Source organism: Stegostoma tigrinum, chromosome 1 (genome assembly GCF_030684315.1).
Source record: "Stegostoma tigrinum isolate sSteTig4 chromosome 1, sSteTig4.hap1, whole genome shotgun sequence".
Taxonomy (NCBI): Eukaryota; Metazoa; Chordata; class Chondrichthyes; order Orectolobiformes; family Stegostomatidae; genus Stegostoma; species Stegostoma tigrinum.
This window is the reverse complement of record NC_081354.1, coordinates 38,690,574-38,708,684: the sequence shown is the minus strand read 5'-3', so window position 1 is coordinate 38,708,684 and position 18,111 is coordinate 38,690,574. Positions and strand designations below refer to the sequence as shown.

The window sequence follows — 18,111 nt, the reverse complement described above, 5'->3', positions numbered from 1 at the left end:
AGATTTGCCCTCCCTCACATATGTGAAAATGCTTTGAGTTCACCCCTAAAGCATGGTGATTGCTGTTTTTTTAACTGTGACACCAAAGCGTTTCCTTATTTTTACAAAATCGGATGGATGAATCATTTATAATAATTGCATGAAAACACAATCCTTGTTCTTCTAAGTACAAGTTATGTTTATGCTACATCAGAATTTAAGCCTTTGATTATCAGTATCTTTTCCATAAATCGGCACAGAGTCCCTTTTGCAAGACCATTACGTCAATTCTATCGTGCAGCATCCAAAACTGAATGCAAATCCTCAAAGTCTGACAAAGGCCCTGTAAAACTGAAGCATCACATCGTCATGTGAAAGGGAAACAATTGTACTCCACCTCCAATAAAAGTTACCAATTCAGTTAGCATTTTGATTTAGTTTGCTAAGAATTTCACTGCTCATAAGAAGATGTCTTCTAAACTGAGGAGGCCAAACACACATTAGGCGATCACTTTGCTGAACATCTCTATTTAGATATTAATCTAAATTCTCTAGGTAAGCTAAAATGAAATTTAATGAAATTAAATGAAATGAGGAAAAAAAAACAACACATGAAGTCTGAACTTATGGTGAACATTTTAAGGCTGCCAGTGGCAGTTAACAAATATACGCTGAGAGCGCCAATGCCAGTAAAATGATTTAAAAGCTCACATAGCTGTCTGACAGTTTCAACTCTATAAACCTAATAAGCAAAATTTCAAAATGGTTTACCTTTTAAAAATTTGCTGTGAGGAGAGGGCGAGTGGGGATAAGGTGGTTGGAGGATGGTGGCTCGGTCTTGACGAGTAGGCGATTATTGTTACTGGCACTATCTAAATGCTATCCAGGTCACACCATATAAAACTGACATTATTGCAGAACTTAAGTGAAACCAAACACTCTGGAATTGTCAGTGAGCAGCTGTTCCCTTAATATTATGATGGAATGGAAGTTATTGGTGAGGCTGTTGAAAATCGTTGCGTTGATTTAGGTGTGGGGAGGTATCATCATAATAGTTCTAGCAACATCCTGATCTTTATCCAGAAGATTGAAAGCAAAATATAGGTGATGCTGGTCATTTTTTAAAAACGAAAGTACTTAGTCTAGCCCACCTTCCAACACCTGGTCTGTAGGTTTGCAGAGTGTTTTTTTTTAAAAAGTACACATTTTAAAGAAATACTGATATACAATGCCATAAAAGTTTCTTTTAAAAATCTAGTTGAAGCAGACACTTTTGCAGCATAAATTTAAGCACAATCATGCACTACCATTAGTGAGTGTGTATGGGGGTGTAGGCCATTGTGAGGGAAACAGTCTCCAAGAACCGAACATAGCGCCAGCAGGGCTCAGTGTAGAAAGGTCGCTTCGATGGTGTTTTTAGGGGCCTGGCGCTGGATCATGATGCCAGCAGTAAGTCGATCATTTCAACAGTGGCGGTTTTGGAGGCGGCAGGCGCAGGATGCATTGTGGTGGCAGTGAGACAGTCATTAGCTCCAGCCCATAGTAAGGTGGAGGAGCCCACAGAGTGGCAGTGGAGGCAATATTGTTGTGAGCCATGACAAGAAGGAAATGTTAAGATGAACTTTTTTTTTTGCTTTACATTTTGGCTTTATATTCTATGTTGTGCTTTATTTTCTGTGTTTCAAGATGGTACTGGACAGTGGCAACTCTAAACACCACTTTTCATTCTGTTTGTAGTACATGTGACAACAGGTAAATCTAATCCAATAAATCTAATTCTCCCTCATTACAGCACAATCTATAAAAATGGTTCTGCTGTTTAAGTGAACTAAAGAAACATCTGCAATCTGAGATCTCGTGATCTCCCTGACCGTGTTACCTGTAATTTAGAATATTTCAAAACGATAATATAAAATGTGCTTGACATTTTCACAAAGGACACATTTGAAAGAGGAATGGAACTTCATGCCAAAGTCACGATATTTGCTGAGGGCTGCCATGGACACCTTGCCAAGCAATTGTACAAACAATTCAAGCTAAGAGAGAACTGTGAACCTCAGACGTATGGTATAGGATTAAAAGAGGTAAAAGAAAGTTTTGGAAGTATTTTCAGCCTCCTTTTTAATGTTTTTAAGTTTTAAATCATGGTTTATTGAGAATTGAATGAACTGCTAAATAAAAAGCTAAAGTTGCTATAGCCTTACTAGACCATAGGCCTTGCTCCCGTGTTAGGTCATGACTCGGGCAAAGGGAGAGGTTAAGAACAAAAACCATTTGTGATAACCTCAGCTGATGCAGGAATTGAACCCGTGCTGTTGGCAACATTCTACGTGGCAAACCAGCCATCAAGCCAATGATTTAATGGAGTAACTCCAGAATAATGAGAATTTGATAAGAATTGGGTGACAAAGTAAGGTAGAGAAGTAGAGAAACCAAGGGAAAACAGAGAATAGGCAAATAAAATAATCAAAGTAATTAAATCGAAGGAAGTGATTTGAAAATTAAGTACAACAGCAACTTTTTTATAGTGCACTTGATGTAGTCTGGGTAGTGCTAGTTCAGAGTACCACAGGCCACACAGACAGCTGCTGCTCTGGCTTCCTGTAAAGCATCAAAATTGTACAACCTATGGAGTGTCATCTAGAAGTGCCACGTTGCCAATTTTCTCAAGGTTTCAGGAGTTGTACACCATAATAAACAGCAAGCTGTCAGAAGTAGTCGCACTGCCACATTCCAGTAATTATAGCCAAAAAAAGTACAGGTAATTGATGACAGGAAATATAATGCCACAAGGAGGGGTTCAGATTTCAGTTGTTTGGGAGTGGTTCTGAGGTATTTGGTTCTGGTACAAGATGGACAAGTTCCCCATTCTCCCAAGTTCTATGACCATTGCCTTTGAAAGGAAATTAATTAGTGTTGGGGTGAGTTAAACTAATTTAGCAAAATGGAAGCACTTGAATGAAGCATCAGAAGGGAGGTACGATGTGCATAAAAGACTAAGAAAAGGAGAAGTTAAAAGTAGTTCAGAAATAGGAATTTAGATAAATGTGAGGTGCTGCATTTGGAAAGACAAATCAGGGCAGGCCTTGTGCACTTAACGGAAAGGTCCTGGGGAGAGTTACTGAACAAAGACCGTGGAGTGCGTGTTCATAGTTCCTTGAAAATGGAGTCGCAGGTAGATCGGATAGTAAAGAAGGGATTTGATATGCCTGCCTTTTATTGAATACAGGAGTTGGAGATCATGTTGCGGTGTACAGGACATTGATCAGGCCACTTTTAGAATACTGCATTCAATTCTGGTGTCCCTAGTATAAGAAGGATGTTGCGAAACTTGAAAGAGTTCAGAAAAGATTTACAAGGATGTTGCCAGAGTTGAAGCTGAATGGACTGTTTTCTCTGGAGTGTTGGAGGCTGAGGGAGTGATCTTCTAGGTCCCATTCTAGTCCCATTTTCCAAAACCTGGCCTGTAGCCTTGCAAGTCACAGGTGCAGACCCATGCATCTTTTAAAAGAGCTGAGAATTTCTGGCTCTATCAACAAACTGGTCAGTGAATTCAAGATGCCAACCACATTCTGAGAAAAATTTCCATCATTTCCCCCTTTTAAATTTTCACCGTCTTATAATTTGTCTCTTTGCTTGGGAAAATGAATCTTTTTCATCAATTTCATCCAGGTCCCTCATAATTTTGTAGTTCTCAATTAAGTTGCCTATCCGTTTCATCTCTTCTAAGGAAACCTACGCTGGCCTGTCCAATTTTTCTGCATAGCTGCAGTTTTCAGGCCCCAGAAACATGCTTGCAAGCCTAAATTGTACATTATCCATGGCAGTCCTATCCTTGCTATAGTGTAGTGACTGGAATTGTTCCCAAATTCCAGCTGTGGCCTAACTAGTATTTTATACAATTCCAGCATTACATCCCTGGTTTTTTTCCTATTCTGTACCTCATCCAGTAAGGGAAAGCATTCCACTTGCTTTCTTTGCCACCTTACCTATCTGTCCCGCCACCCTCAAGGACCTGTCACTCCAAGGTGTCTCTTTTCCTCTGTCACTCTTTACGTTCCTGTTTATTGTGTATTTTATTTTGCCTTGCCCAATTACATTTCAATCCAGAGAAGCATGAGGTATACTATTTGCCATTTCTCCACCTATTCGGTCAGACTGTGGATAACATTCTGCAACTTACAGCTATTAACTACATGGCAGATTTTTGTCACCTGCAAATTTCTCAACAGTATCTCCCACATTTAAGTGTTGGTCATTATTGTATACAACAAACAACGATGGATAACACCACTAGAAAACATTTTCTATTAGGGAAACATCCATGGAAGTCACTCTTCGGTTGCTGAGGCAACAGAAGATTCAACTTTCTTGTTTCTCATTGACTTTCATTTTCTGAGCAGAACATGGGGACCTTCTTAGATGCCTTATCAAAGTTTGTGTAGACAACATCCATTGGTCTCCCCTCATTAATCCCCCTTGTTGACTTAAAAAATTCAGCTAGTAAGACACAACCTTCTCTTAACGAAAACATGATGACTATCCCTGATTAATCCATACCTCTTTAAGTGACAGCTTATCCTGTCTCTCTGAATTGATTCTAATCATTTACTCACCTCCACTGCTCTGGTGTATCTAGTGAGGAATTGGAAAATGATGCTTGGAGCATCCATTATTACCTCTGGCTTCCTGGAACACAGTTCATCCTGTCTTAGGGATTTTTCAAGATGACAATCCCTCCTGTGCTTCCTCTTGCATTAAGCTTACTATATCTGATATTTCACAGTCCACAGGAATGGAGTGGAGGGCCCCACCCTTTCTATCACACTCCTGCTCTTGGTATACTGATCAAACATCTTTCAGCTTCCCTTATTTTATCTACCAATAATTAACTATTTCCCCTCTTTGGTTTTCAAATTTTCTATTTAACTACATCCTTGCGCTTTCTATATTTATCTAGACATCCTACAATATTAAGCCTTTTATGACTGTGATAAACTTACTTTTTGAGGGGCTGAGAATAGAACTTGAGAAAACCCATTGATGGATAATAATGTGGAAAAGCAATGGGAAACATATATTTTAAAAAAAAGTTTAGTCCAAGAAAACTCTAATTTGCTTAAAAGTAAGAACAAACCAAACACTATTGAGGTGCAATGCGTATCTAAAGATGTGACGAAAGATTGGATATAACAAGCATATACTCAGTACATAGGGAGGAGGAAAGACAGCAACCGCAGAGAATAGGAAACAAATCTAGGAGCGTTAGGAAGGAAAAAAGGAGCCATGAAATCAAATTATAAAGACAGAAATAATAAAATATTATACAAGCACATAAATTAAGAAAAGGAAAGTTGAGTTGGGAGTTGCAAGAGATGAAGTTGATAAATTTGTAGAATGGGCATTTAATTGCTAAGTGACATTTTGCATGGAAACTAAGAATCTACATGGCTTAGAGTAGCAATTCTAAGTCAATATTAGAGGCAGTATGGGAAAACCGTTTTCATAATAGTATATTGTTTTGATCTGAAATGCTGCTGTGGTGAGATTTGGATTCATGTCTCCAGATCATTAGTTCAGAGCTGTAGAGCACTAGTCCAGTAGCATAAACACAATACCATTGATGTAGCCTATGGATTTTGGGTTGTTCTCTTTTGATCACAAGAAGTATTAGTGACACTTGAACTTAGGTTCATCTATTAGCACATTTGGTTCAGCACTTCGAGGAATGATTTTAAGATGTAATATGTTCAGTTTGAGGGTAATTGTAATGAAGTTGCTGTATGTGTATTCACTTCTTCTATTTTCACTGATTTGACACTTCAACACTTCTGCTGGGCGCGAAGATTTGATCGTGGTAACATGTCTTTCTGACTTCCATTTTATTGACAGATTTGGGTTATTGACGAAAGTAAATGGAAACCTGGGAGAGTGGAACACAGTGTGGGGTGGCCTCTAGATAGGCATACATATGGTGGATCATTCCTTTATCATTTGAATGAGGGAGAGCCTTTGGTGGCTTTGGGCTTTGTGGTAAGTATGTTAATTATTATTGTATTTCTAATCATTGCAGTTGTGTACTACTTTATTACTAGGTGAACTAAAGGAAAGATAGAATTGAACTAGTTTTAATTTCTAATTATGGTTGCCCCTTTTTGACCTAATTGGTTAATTTTGGGATTGATCTTTAAGTGTAAGTGTGCTATAATGGGGTTCAATTTTATAAAGTATTTGCTTTTAAGCTTGCAATCCTATTTGGCTCTTTGCTTCTAACAGCATAATTGTTGACCGTTAAGACTGCCTACTTCTGCCACTAACATTACCAGTTTTCACTTTCAGTTTAGATCCTCGTGTTCCTCTCATTTACACTAACTGTAGATCTATATTTTGTTTCTTAATTTGTCCTATTATCATCACGTTCAGCTGTGTGTCATCATGTCATCCCTTTTGTCAGTTAATGTCTCCTGCTTTCCATCCTGCGTTCCCTCATCCAACCTGCACCTTTTATTGCCTCCAGCTTCACAAAAATGCAGTCAACCTAAAACAATCGTTGTTTTTGCCTCTACAGATAATTACTGGCATGAGCAATTGCAGAAATGTTTGTTCTTTATTTTATATTGACCATTAGAACAACTACTTTAAAATCGTTATATTAACTTCTTTTCCGTTCTTGCCGAGTGCGTTGCCACAGTTTGAACTTGAAACTGCTTGTTTTTTAATTCCCTGCCCATTCTGACTTCTCTGTCCACAGCCTTCAATGTTCTAATGGAACTGATTGTGAATTTGAGAAACAGGTCTTCATTGTTCAGTTGGACACTTTTTTTGTGTTAATCCAGAATCACTGCTGAGTTCAACGATTTCAGACCTTTAACCAATATTTCTTGTTTTTGGCTAGCAACTGTTGGTAATCATTCTGCACCTACAATTTACACCACCTCTAAATCCATCACTTCTCAATTTAAGATAGTCAATTGAACATCATTGATTTTGCTAGAAATTTCTATTCAGCATTCTTTCTGCACCAAGAGCACTGATTTCCTTCATCAGTCTATAGATAGGTAAAATTTAATTAACCTTCTCTATGTGGTGTGCCTGGATTAGGGAAAATGCATTTGATTACATGTCATTTCCATTCTCTGCCAAGGCTAATTAACTCAAATTCTTTTTGGTAATTTGCCTCTCTATTTTGACTCTGAAACCAACCCAATTCTACTTCCCTTCTCCTTCCTTTCGCAAGTTATATCAAATTCAGTCTTTCCTCCTCTTGATTACCTTTACTTGATATTCTGCCCAATTCTATCAACTTACAACCTTCCTTTCTTCTGTAAACCTTTTGTAAACCAGGAATTTTCTGAGCCTTTAAACATTCTTAAATGTATATTTATATTTCTGTGTATACACTTGCTGTTGTAAGAGCAGCAATCCCCACTGTTTTTCCTCCTCCTGTCATCCTTTGTGCTCATTGGGAGTTAATCATCCCTTTTCTTACAAATCCTATCTTATCCACCACAGTGCCTCAGACTTGGCAAACAGACCAACAGAAAGTTACATTTCCCTGCAGAAATAATGAAAGAATTATCTTTTGCAAACCAATGCCCTTGTCATCATAACCATTTTTGCACCCCTCCCATGGTCTCATCACCGAGATATCTGTCCCTCATCGATTTCTCACTTGCCCCCTCTCTGAATTTATTCATTTTTGAATCCTCCTGAAACTTTTCCTTTCATATAAATTACCGTAGGCAATCCTAAGGTATCAGTGATCAGGTACCTTTGGTTCTCTTCAAATGGAAATGTGATAATGTATTTATACCATGGGCGTAAATGTCATATTAATAGCTCAGAAAAGCAAAATTTCACACAATGAAGAACTGAATTTGTCATTTAAGTATCAAAATGATCATTGTATAATTACTCCTGCAGTATTTATTTATAGCAAGTGCCCAATGTGTATTCCGAAGTGCAAGCTAAGTAGGTAGGTTTCCTCAATTAAATTTATTTCTCTGGAATTTATTGGCAGTGATACATATGACAATGTTAATTTTTGGTGGCTATCTGCACCTAAACTTGTTAAGGTATAGATTTTTACGTTTGGTGATTGTTTTGGTTTGTTCCGTAGGTGGGTCTGGATTATCAAAATCCATATCTGAATCCATTTAAAGAATTCCAGAGATGGAAACACCATCCTTCAATAGCACCAACCTTAGAAGGTGGAAAAAGGATTGCTTATGGAGCGCGTGCCTTAAATGAAGGTGGTGTACAGGTATTCTGACAATCCAGTATCTGTATTATATGTAAGACTAAACAATTTTGTAGAGGGATTGACCTTTATTGCTAGCAGATGGCAGTTCTCAATACGACAGTTGCCATAGGTAAGTAGAGAGATAACAAGATGTAGAGCTGGATGAACACAGCAGGTCAAGCAGCATTGGAGGATTTTTTTTTTTTCTCTGAAGAAGGGTCCAGGTCCGCTTTCCTGCTCCTCTGATGCTGCTTGGACTGCTATGTTCATCCTGCTCTACACCTTGTTATCTCAGTTTCTCCAGCATCTGCAGTTCCTACTATCTCCATAGATAAGTAGTTGATGTAAAGATAGATAATTTGGGGATAGACAAGGAAAATTACTAGCAGATCAGTCTAACCTTGATGATCAGGAAATTATTAGAAAACATTCTGACAAAACAGAATATAATATGCACCTGGAGAGACACTGATTAATCAGGGATGGTCAGTAAGGATTTGTTAAGAGACCATGTTTGATAAATTTGTTTGAATTTTTTGAGGAAGTAACCACAAGTGTTTGATGTGGGTAATGCATTTGATATGGTCTGAATGGGATTTGGCAAGGCTTTTGATATAATTCCTCTTGGCAGACTGATCAGGAGTGTAAAAATCTATGGAATCCAAAACACAGTGAAAGGTTGTGCGAGGTATGAATCCAACCAGTGACGAGTTTTTGTCCTGATTCTCATTAACTTCAGTTTTGCTATGATTCCTTGATGCTAACCTCAAGTATTGCCTTGATGTACACAGCAGTCAGCCACCTCAACCCTTGGGTTCAGCTCTTTTGTTCATGTTTCTGTGGTTGGACCTCAACTGTAATGAGGTCAGTTGTTGTCGACCTCGCAAAACCAAACCACTTTTGTGATGTTGATATATTGTTATTAATATTGCCAGATATATAGAAATGTCTGTGTTAACATTAATGTAGTACTTAAGAAATTTATGACTAAAGCAACATTATTACACAGTCTGTACCCAGGATGTCTTTCCCTGGTGGTCTATTGGTTGGCTGCAGTCCAGGATTGTTGAATGTCCCTAAAATTAAAGGCACACACACTGCTATGAAGAGTGGAATGATTGCTGCAGATACCATCTTTAATAAACTAATTGAAGATAATCACCAGCCTGTGACTCAGGGTATGGATCTGATAGGTTTTGATTGAAATCTTTTTTACGAAACTTTTTTGCAGTTTGTATAACAGAGAAGAAACACGTAAAATTAGATTTTAGACATTTATGTCTATTTTAAAGGAATTAATAGAATGCATTGTTGAAAACTTCAAATCAGCAACTTATTTTTGCTTAATCAAAAAATTATTAAAATTATTTTCCGAAATTGAAGTAAAATTTTTGCTGAACTCAGGCCTACATATACCAGAGTATGACACGCACATTAGAAACTCTTGGATTTGGAAGGAACTTTATTCTGTGAGGAATGTCCGACCCTCCTGCCATGGACCATTGGGTGTTTATGGTGGAATGATTTACACTGGAATATTTTACTGGATATTTCGAGGATTGGAGCCCTGGACACTGAAACACAAAGGTGATTTAGTTTTGCTCAGTCTTGCTAAAGACACAGATGACGTTGTAGCTCATATTTTTACTTCAGGTTCACTAATCCCGATATAATCGGCAAACCTGTATTCAGGTACATAAGAACTAGGAGCAGGAGAAGGCTATCTGGCCCCCCGTGCCTGCCCTGCCATTTAATAAGATCATGGCTGATCTTTGAGACTCAGCTCCACTTACCTGCCCATTCACCATAACCCTTAATTCCTTTATTGATAGTGGTGAACTATTGCAGCGCATTGAAGAAGCTTATGCCTTTTTTTTTTAAATCCTTTATCTTTAAGATGCACCTTTTGGTGGTTGCTTGTCAGTTGCATAATTGAATAATAACTACTTCATAAACATCAGACCTTGCCATGTGACTGCAACCCTCTCTAAATGTTGCTCCTTGCATTCTGTTCATTGCAATCCCAATAAATCATTAAACCTACAGGAATATGTAGCAAAATACAGCCACTACCTGGAGTCGATTATTTGTATATTGCATGGTTGAGTTTTTGGTGTCTCTGGAAATGAATTAAATCTGTTGACTTGTCACTGTTTGCAAGCACACTCCTGAGATTTGAATGGCAGTCTGCATTGAAACCCCACACCCTGAATTATTTAATTGTTGAACTTGTAGTCTCCAACCCAACACTGAGTTTCTTATTTCTTTAATATTCTCTAATGCATGCATAGAGTGTGTTTTCAGATGCTTCCTTACAGAACAATTTTGTTCTTAAATTTTCCAATCTAAGAAAGCGTTGAAAACTAACAAGTAGTCCCTGACAAAATCAAATAAAGTGGCCATGATAACAAAATAATGAAAATGTTCATCATTTCCCTTAACTGTGAAATAAATGTCTTATAGTGTACTGTAAGAAAATCAGTGTGAAATGCAAAATGATAAAACTCCAGTTATAGCACATTACTATAGCCATAACTTGAGTAATTCAGGTTTGGATTTGAGTTTAAGGAGTTTCTGCCCTACCTAAAAGGAGGTCCTAACTTTTTTTCTCTTCCACAGCTAAATTTCATTTGATAAGTTTCTGTTTGTCAGCCACTTTGTCTCTCCAGACTCGATATTCACACACTATGGTCATCAACTTACACTGATCTCTTCCGTGCAACATCTGACCTATCCTGATCTACAATATAGTCTTCTCCCAGTCTCACGTCAGATCTACCATTATGCTGAAAAATGGTACTTGATTCTACTCTGAACTAGAACTGACTTTTAGGCAGAAGTTCAATTATATTAGTTGATCTGGTCTCACTGAAATAAAAGTTTGGATTGAACTTGGATTGAACCAGGCTCCTTTCTCTTGTATGCAATGTATAACCTTGAATTAGGTCATGTTTGTCTATAAAGTATTTCTATCAAATTTCAGGTGCAGATTATTCTCAGTTAAAACCAGCCAAAGATTGCACACCCATTGAATACCCTAAGCCAGATGGAAAAATCAGCTTTGATCTTCTATCCTCTGTGGCCCTTAGTGGAACTAATCATGCAGATGATCAGCCACCACACTTGACACTACTTGATGATAGTGTACCAGTGAAGAGGAATTTGGGTCAGTTTGATGGACCAGAGCAAAGGTTCTGTCCTGCAGGTAATTTTAGTAACTTGTTTTATTTCAGGTAGCTTTTTTCAGATATCAAAATCTCAAAGCCTTACGTCATAATCTGAATGATTTCTAGTTGTTAAATCAATTATTTTTACAGCTGAAACTGTTTGAAAACTAGGCTCTTGTAATTAATACCAGTACTTCTTTCTATTTTGGGTTTTTTTTTGACAAGTACTTTTAAGTACTGTAGATCTGTGATTGTATTAACTTTTGAAGCGTGCAAAAATCCACTCAAAATTGTGGTTCAGCTCATACAGCAAGTGTACGATGTGAACCACTAATATGGGTAGTCACCATTTTGAAATGTGGGAAGAAAATTACATTGTCGTACAGCTCAGAAACAATCGTTCCAGACCAATCAGTCTTTGCCGACCATAACAGTAAAATTTATAGCTCATTTTAAATTAATGTGCCATGATTTATTGAATTAATTCTACAAACGTACCTCTTAAAAATTTGTCCACGCAGCTTGGGCATCTCTGGATGGCCAGTGTTTGTTGCTTGTCCCTAATTGCTCTTGAGTTGGTGATAGTGTGCTGCATTCTTGAATTGCTGCAGTACATACACTCTAGGTAGATCCACAATGCCTTTAGGGAGGGAATTTCAGAATTTTAACCCAACGACAGTGAAGTAATTGCAATATATTGACAACTCAGGATGGTGAGTGGCGTGGATAGAAACATGCAAGTGGTGGTTTTCCCATGTATTTGCTGCCCTTGTTCTTCCAGATGAACGTGGCCATGAGTATGGAAGATGCTGTCTAAGGATCTTTGATTTTCTGCAGTGCGTCAGTGGTGAAGGGAGCAGATGCTTCAGAATGTGGTGCCAATCAAGTGGGCTGATTTTTGTCCTGGATAATGTCAAGTTTTTTTTGTGTTGTTAAGCTGCAGTAATCCAGTGAACTGGGAATATTCCATCGCATTGCCTGATTTGTGCCTTGTAGATCATTGGCATGCTTTGCGGAGTCAGGAGGTGAGTTAGCCACCATGCTACTCCTAGCCTCTGATCTGCTGTTATAGCCACTGTATTTATATGCTTGGGTCCATTTTGGCTTTCTGGTCAGTGGTAATCCTCAATGTTGATAGTGAGGGAATTCAATGATGACAATACCATTTGAATGTCAAGGGATGGTGGTTAGATTGTCTCTTATTGTTGATGGTCATTGCCTGGCATTTGCATGGTGCATATGTTACTTACTACTTGTCAGCCTGACCTCAAATATTGTCAGGTCTTGTTTGTATTTGAGCATCATTATCTGAGGAGTCACAAATGATGAACATTGTGCAATCATGAATGAAAATCCCCACTTCTTGGCCTGCCCTCCATCCTGATGTTATTGATGAAGCGGCTGGAGATGGTTAGGCCTAGGACACTACCTCAAGGAACTCCTGCAGAGATGTTCTGCAACTGAAATGACTGACCTCCAACAACACAATTACCTACCTATGTGTCAGGTGTGACTCAAACCAGCAATGAGTTTGTCCCTAATTTCCATTGATACCAGTTTTTCTTTAGCTCCTTCATGTCAAAGGCTGTCATTCTCATCGCTTTGTCCATGTTTGAACCAAGGCTGCAATGAAGTCTAGAGATGACTGGCTCTGGCAGACCCCAATCTGGGTGTTAGTGAGCAGGAACTGCTTGAAAGTACTATTGATGATACTATCCATCGCTGTACAAATGATCACCACTAATGAGATGGTAATTGGCCAGTTTGGAGTCGTGCTGCTTTTGTGAATATCACATTGCTGGGCAACTTACATTATTGTTGGGTGGATGCCAGTGTTGTAGCTTTACTGGAACATCTCCGTTAAGGGAGCATCAAGTTCTGGAGCACAAGGCTTCGGTCCTATAGCCAGAATGCTGTCAGGTGCTGTAGCCTTTGCAGTGTCCAGTGCCTCCTACCGTTTCTTGATATTATGAAGAGTGATTTGAATCGGCTGAAGACTGGTAGCTGCGATGGGGGGACCACTAGAAGAGGTTGTGATGGACCTTCCACTAGCTGAAGATTGCTGCGAATTCTTCAGCCTTATGTTTTGCACTGTGTTGGTTTCTTCCATCGTGAGGATGGGGATATTTGTGGAGCCACCATCTCCCATGAGTCTTTAATTGAGTGAAGACATTAACTGAAAAAGATTTCATACCTGTCAGTAATGCTGTACGTTTGCGATGTCAAATGAGTAATGTAATAAGAGTTTTTGGTGTTGGTGTGAAGCCAGGTATTTGGGTCATATGCCCCAAAGACTGATGGATTGTATCAAACAGGACATCCCTTTGCCATTCACAATAAGTAAAGAACTGACTACTGAACCAGCCCACACTTGCAAAACACTCAGCAGTGTCTGACACTAGACAGATTTACACTTTGACATTTGTTGGTTAATCCTGAATGTTAAAGGGATTACACTGACAACCAGTTTAGGATTGTCAGTCATGCTTACAGTGTGGCACACTTGTGCGTACTTAAAGCCACATATAATGACACTCAAGACCCTGGGCCCTGCTTTTGCAGAGTTGGCCATGTACCACCAGACTAGAACAAAATAAGACTCTTGACCAAGTACGGTAAGGAGTGATGGTGATGCCCCTTCATTCCACTAAAGATTGGACCCCTTTGAATTTCATACATCGTCTTTTGTTTCAAGCACATTCAGTCTGTTTGCCACATAAACTGCGAGCGAAAGCTGTGCTTCTGCCGCTAACATCTCCCTGTGTTGAATAGTGACATGTCCAGCTGCTATTTGACCAATAGACTGGCAGTTCAGTGCTCAACACGGTGACAAGCTGCCTTTCTCTCCCCCTGCATTAAAAAACGATGCAAATCAGGGAAGTTTACAGCCTGTTAATAAGCACTAGAACATTAACGTGAGCACTCATTAACAAAGCAAACGAAGAAACAAGGATGCATCTCTTCATGCAGGTACAAATGCATCCTGTATGGTTGCGTGTGATAGGAGTCTGTCCATGAGCATAAAGCAATCTGGCAGAAGCTCATTAGTCACGTGTATCCCTGATCTCCAAAGTGAACTGTGGAAGGGCTGAAGTGCTCTGAGAGCAAGCATAATGGTGAGGCTGGTGGTTGCTGATGCCAACTCATATGGTTGAAGTGTTATCAAAGATGGTGGCCATGAAACATGCAGGGGCATCATTCAAAAGAGGCAGTTGCATGATGGCCAAGACCAGATTTTAGCAGGCTGCAGCCACCAGCTACCCTCTCTGACTTGCATGTCATGAATTTGTACCCTGTGGTTTTTGCTGGAAAAGACGACAATTGAAGTAGCATGGAATTAAGACCACTTGAGGTTTTAATGAAATGCAGATGCATGAAAGTAAGATACTTGCTGCTCAATGGTGAAAATCTCAAGTTGCCATTTAAGGCTTGAAAGGAATGTTTTCTTGACATCAACAACCTCACTTTTTTTATTCTCACTATCTTTTCCCACTTTTTGTGCCATGACTTACCCCACCAGGGAGGGAAAAATGCTGCAGTGTAAAGTCTGAATATTAACTATAAACCGATGAAGGTACTGTGACCAATTTCAATCTTGCTGTTGCCACAAATGCACGCATGCAGTAGGGGCACTGAATGTGTGAGCACATATTGGTGCTTCGTTTTCCTTTGCTGTAATCTGAGAGCTGTTGAGGCTAGTTGAACCGTCAACCATTCCACCAGTTGACATTTGGAGACCTGGTGTGCATGCTCCAGTAAGAGTAGTGTAAAGAGTCTGTTGCTTCTGGAAGTTACAACTATCAAAACCCACACTCTCTGATTTTTGATTAAATATTTGCTTGTTAAAACAAGTGATTATAATTTAAATTTACATTCACCTTCACTGGCTCTAACCCGGCCTCTTTGACCTGTCTGTCTCCAGTCACCCTATCTTCTCCTTTATCCATCTTCTATTTGCCTCCCCCGTCTCACTACTTAATTCAGAATCCCCTTCCCCTCCCCTATTTCTGAAGAAGGGTCCTGACCCGAAACATCAAGCTTTCCTGCTCTCTGCTGCTTGGCCTGCTGTCTTCATCCAGCCTCACATCGTGTTATCTCCTATAATTTAAAAATCTACTTCAACATTAGTTTTTCACTGAAAAACTAAAGGGATACAGTTGTGTTTGATTTGTGATAAGCAATATGTAAAAACCTTGAAATTCTGCCGTTTTGGATAGATGTATAAATTGAAGGAAGGTTCAGTGATTTATATTTTATCTTTTCTGCTGGTACTTGATGTAGCCTACTCATAGCGAACAGACTTTGCCAGGATAATTTGGCAGTGAAATTCTGTCACGCAGCTATTAAATCTGCTCTGAGTTAGAAGGTTTTTTGGGATTACTGGAGAGCCGTGAACGTATAATTTAGATTGACAACGCTGAGTTTTGCACATTAAAAATTACTATATTTTAAATGCAACTTTAAACCATCTGTCCTATCAGATGTGCTTAGAAGATACCAAGGCATTATTTCAAAGAAAAGCAATAGCATTCTCTCTTTTGTCGTAACTAATATTTATCCCTTTTTAAAAAATAAGATTGTTGTCAGGATCATGTTACTACTTGTGTGACTTGTTACGTGTAAGTTACTGCATTTCCTACACTATACCAGTAAAAACACTTAATAATTGCTTCACTGTAAAGTGCTTCACATCATGCGGTCATGGCGAGAGATAAATGCAAGAAATGTTTCCTCTGTTATCCAGTCAGATTTCCTTGCATTGTAGTTCCTACAAATGTTACTGCTATAACTTCCAATAGCACAATCCTTATGAATATTTGTCATATGAATTATTTCTTTCCCCTCCTCTTAGGTGTTTATGAGTATGTTTCTTTGGAAAGTGGTAATGGGATGAGATTGCAGATTAATGCCCAGAACTGTGTTCACTGCAAGACGTGTGATATTAAAGATCCCAGCCAGAATATCAACTGGGTGGTCCCTGAAGGAGGTGGTGGCCCTGCTTATAATGGAATGTAATCAACTTACAATCACAAACTGGAGCTACAGAATTATGTGGTTGCATATTGTATTATTGTACTGGGGTGCTTTTTAAATCCAGCTTTCAACTGTAAAGCTAAAAGTGAAGGATTACATTTTTACAATTAACTTGATATTTCATTCTGATTTCAGTAACTGTATATAAATTGGGTTCAGTTGTTCAGAGGAACTGTCAATCAAATAAATCAAAATAAAACAGCCAAACATTTGCCCCTAAATGATGTACCTGACTCAGGCTTGTGTTTAATGAAAGACATCTGGTAACAATTAATCTTCATATATTGAGGCCTATAATTTAGCCTGTTCAGCTTTCACTGTAAAACTATATTTAAATAATGTGCACATTGAGAATGCAAATATGATTATTTTTGATAAACTACTGCAAATTCAAGTTTTTTTCAAAATTGATCAGTTATTTACTATATGGAATATAAATTCTGTGTTTTGTTGAAAATTTACTTTTAATTGGTTTGAGTACCACTGAAAATATATGCAGAAACATATTAACATTAAATACTGAACTACTTTTAAAAAAAAGTAACAATCTCTTTTTTTGAATCGTAGTCCCTCTTTTTGCATTTATCCACAGTGTATACCAGATGAAGTAAAACTTTCATGTATGTTTTGATGTGCTGATTTTTAAGCTAATATCTTATTGGAACCAATTATGAAATATAAAGTTAAAAATGAATTGTAAACAATGCAAAGTCTTTGTGAGAAGAGGATAGATGGACATCTTTTAATCACCAGAATTAGTGGTTATTGCTTTAGTGATAGGAAAACAGTAATAAATCATGATGCCTCGCATCTACTAATCATCATTAAAACAACTGTTTATGATGTAATATGAAATTATTGGTTTGTAAATAAAAACTTGTAAATGTTCAATTTCTGTAATAAAAATTAACTAATTTGTACATTTTTTTGTATTAATATCATTCCCAAAGGAAATGAGGAGGTAGTGGATCCTCTTTCAGTCATAAAAACAGACAAATTCCCTGCCCCAGATGAATTGCATCCCATGCTTCTCTGGGAGGCGAGGCAGGAAATTGCAGGTGCTCTGACACGTTTTTAATTCCTCACTGGCCATGGGGGAAGTACTGGAGGATGGCTATTGTGGTTCTACTTTTCAAGAAAGGTGGTAGAGATGAGCCAGGAAATTACAGACAGGTGAGTCTCACATCCAGTGATAGGAAATTGTTGGAAAAAATTCTGAAGGAGTGAATTAATATCCATTTGGAAAATCTGAGGTTAATTAGGGATAGTCAGCATGGCTTTGTCAGAGGGAGATCATGCCGAACAAATTAGTTTAGTTTTTTGAAAATGTGATCAAGTGTAGGGTAAGAGATGTTGAGTTGATGTAGTTTATGTGGAATTTAGCAAAGCTTTTGACAAGGTCCCACACGGGTGACTGAGAAGGTTAAAGCACATAGAATTGAGGGAAAGTTGGTAATATTGACCAGAAACTGGCTTAGTAATGGGACACAAAGCGTAGTGATAGGCTCTTCAACGGACTAGAGGCTGGTGATCATTGTTCAGTGGTGTACCACAAGGATTAGTACTGGGACCGTTTATTGTTTTGTTGTATTCATAAATGATAGATGAAAATGTTGTGGGGAATGTTAAGTAAATTTGCAGACTGGTAGAGTACTTAAGAGCAAAGAAGATGGTTGTAGGTTATGGGAA

At 38.4% G+C, this 18,111-nt stretch overlaps 1 protein-coding gene across 3 annotated transcripts in view; it reads left to right on the top strand.

Annotated features, from left to right (window-relative positions):
• The window catches only part of etfdh (electron transfer flavoprotein dehydrogenase), a 49,571-nt gene extending 32,229 nt beyond the window's left edge, over positions 1-17,342 (top strand). For 2 of the 3 annotated variants that reach the window (XM_048540253.2, XM_048540262.2), the window contains exons 7-13: positions 1,917-2,063; positions 5,872-6,012; positions 8,099-8,242; positions 9,231-9,399; positions 9,626-9,808; positions 11,205-11,426; positions 16,241-17,342. In XM_048540253.2, the coding sequence (XP_048396210.1) occupies positions 1,917-2,063; positions 5,872-6,012; positions 8,099-8,242; positions 9,231-9,399; positions 9,626-9,808; positions 11,205-11,426; positions 16,241-16,404 (1,170 nt within the window). In that variant the 3' untranslated portion in view covers positions 16,405-17,342. The remainder of the gene's footprint in view (positions 1-1,916; positions 2,064-5,871; positions 6,013-8,098; positions 8,243-9,230; positions 9,400-9,625; positions 9,809-11,204; positions 11,427-16,240) is intronic. The other variant, XM_059644802.1, reaches the window with a different exon arrangement.
• The last annotated feature ends 769 nt before the right edge of the window (positions 17,343-18,111 follow it).